The sequence below is a fragment of the Triticum dicoccoides genome, chromosome 7A (genome assembly GCF_002162155.2).
Source record: "Triticum dicoccoides isolate Atlit2015 ecotype Zavitan chromosome 7A, WEW_v2.0, whole genome shotgun sequence".
Classification (NCBI taxonomy): Eukaryota; Viridiplantae; Streptophyta; class Magnoliopsida; order Poales; family Poaceae; genus Triticum; species Triticum dicoccoides.
This window is the reverse complement of record NC_041392.1, coordinates 731,588,938-731,596,641: the sequence shown is the minus strand read 5'-3', so window position 1 is coordinate 731,596,641 and position 7,704 is coordinate 731,588,938. Positions and strand designations below refer to the sequence as shown.

The window sequence follows — 7,704 nt, the reverse complement described above, 5'->3', positions numbered from 1 at the left end:
CGACGGGCGGCGGGGGCGGCGAGGGCGGCGCACGATGGGTCGACGGGCGCGGCGAAGAAGTTTGGATCGACAAGAACTACTGGTGGTCGATGAACTGATTTTTTCGTAGGTTCCATATATATAGGAAGGGTCTTTAGTGCCAGTTGGAGCCACCAACCAGTATTAAAGGCCAATTTTCGCCAGGCCAAGGGGCGGGAAACGGCCCCTTTAGTATCGGTTCGTGCCACGAACCGGTACTAAAGACCCCCCCCCCTTTAGTACCGGTTGGAGCCACCAACCGATACTAAAGGTTGTGCGCTGCCACCGGCGGTGCACAATGTTTAGTCCCACCTCGCCGAGCGAAGGGCAGCCGCACTGGTTTATAAACCCAGCCGCGGCTGCTCCTTCAAGCTTCTCTATATAGCAGACTTCTGGGCCTAATTAACTAGGGCGCGCTGCCCTGTGAGCCTGCTGGCCCTTCTGGGCCTGCATTTGCACACCCTAGGTCTGGCAGGCCCACTGGACAGCGCGCCAACAAATTTTTTATATAGTTTTTTCTTTTCTGCATTATTTTTTTTCTATTTATTTTTGAGTAATTTTTTATATAGTTTTTTTCTTTTCTACATTATTTATTTTCTTCTATTTATTTTTGAGTAATTTTTTTGTATAGTTTTTTTCTTTTCTGCATTATTTCTTTTCTTCGATTTCTTTTCTTCTATTTCCAGTTTGTACACGAAGTGCATCCAGTTTTTGCCGTCACCCTCTCTACTCTTTCACACATGCTATGCGGATGAAATGATGATACCATGCCAAGTTTCAACATTTTCATAATTCATTTTGTAGTGATTTTCAACTTCACGGTCATTTAGCTCTCTAAACAATTAGGTAAATGACCGAAAAACAACAAATGATGTCAGAACATGTTGGAAATTGATGACGTCGCTTTGAATGTTGCATACTGAACACAAAAAAGTCTGGAGTTTAAATAAGTTTAAAAAACATTGAAGTGGTCGTGTAACAGATGAGTTCTCGTCCGAAACCCTGATACTCCGAAAGAGTTTGTCCAGTTTGTACACGAAGTGCGTCCAGTTTTTGCCGTGACCCTCTCTACTCTTTCGCACATGCTATGCGGGTGATATGATGATACCATGCCAAGTTTCAACATTTTTAGGATTCATTTTGTAGTGATTTTCAATTTCATGGTCATTTAGCTCTCTAAAGAATTAGGTAAATGACCGAAAAACAACAAATGATGTCAGAACATGTTGGAAATTGATGACGTCACTTTGAATGCTGCATACTGAACACAAAAAAAGTCCAAAGTTCAAATAAGTTATTAAAAATAAAAAAGAGGTGCAATGCTGGTTAATTTGCTTCAAGCCATTCGGAATAGTGTAGACTGCACTGTACATAGCTCAGTGCAATATATGCTATTCCGCAAGGCTTGAAGCTAATCAACATGCAGGTGAGCATTGCAACTCTTCGTCATTGTCTGTGCACTCACGGCTTATAAACCGCTCATACTGCCTCTCTCTTGCCGAGGTGGGACTAAAAATCAGCTTATAAAGAAACTTTAGTACCGGTTCATGGCATGAACCGGTACTAAAGGTCTTCGTGGGGGCCCCAGTCTGACCATAGCCTGACACAACCTCATTAGTACCGGTTCGTGGCAAGAACCGGTACTAAAGGTTGCCCACGAACCGGTACTAATGATGCCCGCCCGCCTAGCCGTTGGAACCAGCACTAATGGTCACATTAGTGCCGGCTCAAATTCAAACCGGCACTAATATGCTTCACATTTGACCCTTTTTCTACTAGTGAAAGTTCTTGCGTCTTCTTGAAAAAGAAAAGATGTTTTTTTTTAGCATCGATGATTGTTGAGTGCCTAAGTCTCAGTGGTTTGTTAAATCGAACTTATATCAATGTGGCTGCATGGCAAACAGGATAGAAGCATTTCTCATATTTGATGGAAAGGTACATATCAATACACACATAATTTAACTACCTAGCTAATAGATGCAGCTGTTTTACAGCAGCCCGTTTCAAATTGTTTGGAAGGGGAAGTGCATATTTCAGTTGAACAGCGGATTACATGCATGCCCACCAGAACCATATATTGGACAAATCATCTCCTAATCTAAACAGACGATTACAAAATATGGAAGAGAGCAAGCAATTGCATTAAGATGAACTAGTACTACTTAGAAGGCAGCACGCGGAGGAGCATGTCCTTCATAAGAGTGGGGTAACTGCTGCAGAGATGTTCAAAACCTTCCGTCTCCACAACCGCCCTCAGGTTCGCCGGATATCGGAGAAACTCATAGCACGCCTTCTTCAGCCCGTCACAGTGGTGCAGGTCCGCAAGGGCCAGAATGGTCGTCGCTGTGCCCACACGGATGTGCTCGCACAGCTTCTTCTCGCACATCAATCTCAGCCTCCGGAGGTCGTACCTGTCCGCCGCCACGAGTAGGTGCTGCAGCAGGACGCCTTCGTTTTCGTCTGCCGCAGGGAAAGGTAGCGTGTCACCATAGATGAAACCTAGCATCGCCTTAAACACCGTCCCATTCATGTCATCCACCTGAACCACCGTCGGAGATGTGCCTTTCTTCATGGGGCCGAAGAGGGCCGCCCTGAAGACGGTAGAGCGGGCCGCAAGGATGCACCGGTGGGCGGCCAAAGCCTCGTTACCGACCTGGAAGACCAAATCTGTACCCTCTCCAGCCACGAGAAGGTCGGTGAAATTCTGTTGCATGTCGGAGGGCGGCACCGTGATGAAGGGAGAAGTGGTGGTGGGGATCACATCCCCCGCCACAACAATGACATCACACCGAATTGTGAAACTATCGCCCTTGAGGTGTTTCTCCAAGGCCTCTCTTTTGATGAGCTTTTCGTGCGGGATGTGGTTCCAGTCTTGGAACTCAAATATTTCCTGAGCATGCGCATGGTTGCATGCCGTCGCCGGCTGGTCAGTCCCATCAATGAAACTGAACTCGAACTGCGCCTTCACAGGCTTTCCACCTTCCTCGGCGAGGTAAAGACGAAGTGATCCCGGGCCATCCATGTCATGGTTTTTGCGGCCATTGGGGTAGTACAAGATACTCCAGTGGCGGCCCGCCACTGTGAAATAGCGAGAATTGATGGCGATGGATCTGTTGATGCGGGAGTAGCCTTCCACGACGAGCAAGTGGTATCCTATAGTGCTGTCGCTGGCGGTGGTAGGAGAGGTGGCAGAGCCCATGAGTTTGCCATTGGCGCTGACAGATACACCGGCGAAGGACATGATAGATTGATGAACCTGCAACAACAAGTGATGAAGCTATGACGACGCACATATACGATCCTGCGAGAGAGATGGCAATTCACTAACAAATCCAACAAATTATAAAATTGCAAATGCACAGGTGAACAATTCACTAACAAGCCAATTTCATATTTTACAGTGCTAAGATAGGTTCAAAATTTTGAGTATTGGAGAGAGGAAGTGCAAGTAGCTAGCACCTGTCCTGCAGTGCCCAGATCAGCGCCGTGCTTGCTGGATGCTGCACCGCCGAACTATCGCCTTGCCGGTTGCCGTCCTGTCTTGCGTGCCTGTCGCCGTTGCGCTAATGCCGCGGTCTGCTGGTCCGCTGTAGCGCCGCCACCGTAAGGTCCTAGGGCTAATACTACTACGATTGGATTGGTCACGAGTCGTGCGGTCGATCTTGTCCTGCAGTGTTGCCAGCGTGGAATGCTGACTGGGCTGGCCTGCTGGGCCTCAAAGGTTACTCGACACTTTTTTCTGATATATATGGTGTTGGGCCAATTTCTCATGGTGTGGCCCATCCTTCCGAAAACCCCTTCTGGGTCTGCCTCTGGGGTGGGAAAAAAAACTGTGGCACACCGGTGAGACTTGTCCTCGTTCTTGTGCTTATAAAAAGATGCACGCAGTTCTAAAAAAAAAGATGCACGCGCTGACTTGCAAATTTGCTCTGGTATCCGTCTGCGGACAGGAAGCATTAGTCCGCGGTCACGGATGCAGAAGCCGGCCATCCAACGATAACCGCATATAGCAAACCGCCTCCTGTCTCGAGTTTAGATTTTCTCCGCCCCCTGCCGGCGTTGCCGCATGTCTGCCTCATCCCCAGTGGCCTTAGGGTCATGGAGCCGCGGTGGATCCCAACCCTTGTCGGTGGGAGGGCTCCATTTCTAGATGTTACTTTAAGTTCTATTAAGGTTTGTGTCCTACTCAGGAAGGCGAGATGGTGGCGGCTCCCTGAAGATGGAATAGAATTCTTCCAGCCTAGCCCTTGCTTCGGTGGTGCCCCTAGCACCGCCTGTGGGCGTGTGGAGATGTGTCTCCGACGGATCTATTTTTGATGGATTTGTTCGTCGTTCGCCTACGTTCATGTGTCTTCAGGTTGGATCCTTTCGATCTACGCTACTTTTCATCGGCGACGATTGCAGTTCTGGTGTGTTGATCCTATGGTGCCTTTGCACAACGACCTTCAGACTGTCTACTCCAATAAGTTTTACTCGGCTCCGACGAGGGAGAGGCGATGACGGCGGCACGCCTACGGTTCGCTTCAATTGTTTTAATTGTCGCTAGGTCGTCTATGAATCCGGACGTAATTATTATTTCTAATGTTCGTTGTATTGTCATCATTGGAGATGAATATATCAAAAGTTTTCTCGCAAAAAAAGATAGCCGCACATTTTCATTTACATTTTAAACGAATTTCAATGAAAGCGAACAAAATTTGATGCAAACTCAAACAAATCGGACGATATTAATTTAAAATTTCATAGTTTTTACATTAAACCGGACAAAACCAAAAACCTACAAAAATCTAATCCTACACTACCCTATACTTACCGGTGACCTCATAGGCCATGTCGGGCTGGCCAGCTGCTCCCTCATCATCATCGTCGGAGCTATTGTTGTCGTCGTCGTTGGTCTTCGGGCGGTGGAAGGGTGCGGCGTCGCGGCAGGGTTTTCCGGCTGCAGCCTGACACTCGCAGATGATCCGCTCGGCTTCCTCGTGCGTCATGTGCAGTGCAGGCACAACCACCAAAGACGTGGGCAGGGGGAAAGGGCAGCGAGCCTAAGAGGAGGCGGCACTGGTGACGGCGATCTCGCTGAGAGACCACTTTTCGCCATACTTGGCCATCTAACAGTCGAGGCGACGGAGACGGTACTTTATCATCTCACCCGTCGTCACAGGCAACATCCATAAGCAATGCCGGACCTCGTCGTCCTCATTGACGATTGTCACCGTTGACATCCTAGAAGCGCGCCCCCAAACGTCCGTTAGAAATGTCAATAGAGCAGATCTAGATGATGAGAGTAGAATGGAAGAAGAAGATTGGGAAACATGAGCTAGAAAGAAGATGAGGTGTCTTCCTCTGTGCCCCGCAAATATTAATGTCCGCGATCACGGGCGTATAACAAGGATCCGCGGACGTATAAAATAAACATGTATACTGCCCTGTATTCAGAAACTTAAAGAATTTACATCCATTTTTCATTCATTTTATGTCCAAACATATGGACGGGTCACGTCGCATATAGAGCACAAGAGGCATTTCAAATGCTGTGTTCCCCGCACTTATTTTCCCTTGCGCATTTTTGGCATGCATATGTTGTTTCCAAGTGTTTAGGGCATCTCAAACACAGACCTCTAAAATGGGCACACCGACACAATATTCATTGATTGTAAATTCAACAATACTCGAGTCAGAATCCGTATGCACTGTACTCCTTGAGCTTCATCCAACAATGTATGAATGTAAATGGCCTGCCCTCGGTTCTGTGGTACAAAACTGCAGCACTTCGGGATATACAACATGATGATTATCACGTTGCAACATTGAGTGAATCAATGAGTTGAAGATGATGTATCACCGATGGGCTAGTGAGTTCACACTGTGTCACGGGATCACATGCAAGTCGTAGGGTGCAAAGTGCTTTTGCTAATGAAACGAAGAATGCATGTGCTGTCAAAAGGTTGAGCCCCATTGCCTCATGCCTACAAAAGTGAGCAGATACAACCTTCCATGCATCACACAACAACTCATCCTTCATTACTGTGTACCCCGCCATCGTGCTTACTCTAGGAAACAAAGAGAAGGTAAAATAAAAGCTCAATGACATTTGACCGAATACTTGTCGGGCGTGATGTCTGCCATGGATGGCGTCGGCTGGGAGAGAGGGTACGTGGCTACGAGTGGATTTGGCGTGGACGACGATGTAGTCAAATGGGGCAGGCGCGTGGGTGGGGGTTGCGGACGTCTGGCAATGTCTGGAAGGCGGCCAGAGAGGTGGACCGGCTGACAAGGTTCATTCCATTTCGGTTACCCATCTCAGTCGGATTCGAGTCCACAAATACCATGCTAGCATCCAATGCTACATTGTTTGTGAGATAGAGGCATCCACTATGTTGCAAGCTACTTAAATAATGTGAGTCCACAACCTTGACGACTAGAAACGAGTAGAACAATTATCATACACCACATAGTCTCACAAACAAGTCACATACTTATTGATATATATCATCGATAATGTTCAAGGACTATATAGATAAGTTCATTGATACATAGATCATCACAGGATGGCCTCTAGGGCACATTTCCAACACAATAGGATACGAATCCAAAAGAAAGGTCAATAAGACCTTATTATCAATGAACATGACCAATAAATTTTGAATGTGAAGGACATACAAAACGGTTTATAATTGAAATGCAAACAAATTTTCTATTTGAAGTATGGATCGGATACTAAGAAGTAAAGCCAGTGACACAAATTAACTTCCAAATTTACTCAAAGAATATTGTAATATCATGCCATTCTTATTGATACTCCCTTTCTTTTTGATATGGTGGGCTAGATTTTTTTTTAAATCAAATTGTCTTCCCTAATATCTTCGAAATTATATCTTTATGAATTAGTTACCCACATGTGTGTGGGCCCATGTGCTACAGAGGTTGTAAACTGCTATGCTTGCTATGACTTATTGAAATGGGCCTTCGTACAACAATTCCATATAGATGACCATACCGATCACTTTGCTTGCATGCATGTTACAGAAAACTGAAATAGTAACCTCGAATTCTATTCAAAGTGTACAAATTCATTTATTTCTTTTTAGAGTGGTCTTTAAAAAATGATTTTTATCATGCATAATTGCTAAGTTCCTAAGTCTCAATGTGGCTGCATCACGAGCAGGATAAAAGCGTTTCTGATTTTTTACATAAGATTTATAACTTCGTATCACTAAATTATGGTTGCTATTTTAAGCTTCTAAAATAAGTTGTAACTAGCTGGGTGACCCGCGCAATTGCGCGGCTAGACGTTGATGTGCTATTAGATATATAGACATATCTCATTAGAGCAAACCCAATAGCCAAAGCACTTAAAATATTTGGTATCTTATGCTAATATTACTTCCGCAGACATGCACTGCCATTCAATTTTACTATGCAAATGTTGGTTCGTGGGCCAAATAAATCCATTATTCTGTGACCCGAAAGGTCAATGGTTTTTTATCTATGGTGCAAAATCAGGAACTTTCAAACTAATTTGTAGGTTATGTCTTGCACACCTCACCCTTTAGTGTCAACCTCCTCACCCCTATTTTCTTAAATTGAAATATATGACTCATACTTAACTTTGCATTCCTCTTCCTCCTTCCTCTGGTAGCCCTAAAGCATTTGTTTTGTTTTGTTGTGTGTGTGTGTGTGTGTGTG

At 45.5% G+C, this 7,704-nt stretch overlaps 1 protein-coding gene across 1 annotated transcript; it reads right to left on the bottom strand.

The window, feature by feature from the left end:
- Positions 1 to 2,176: 2,176 nt before the first annotated feature.
- LOC119328712 (BTB/POZ and MATH domain-containing protein 2-like) lies at positions 2,177 to 3,259 on the bottom strand. The gene has a single exon (XM_037601684.1). The coding sequence runs from the start codon at positions 3,257 to 3,259 to the stop codon at positions 2,177 to 2,179; it is 1,083 nt and encodes a 360-aa protein (XP_037457581.1).
- Between the last annotated feature and the right edge of the window lie 4,445 nt (positions 3,260 to 7,704).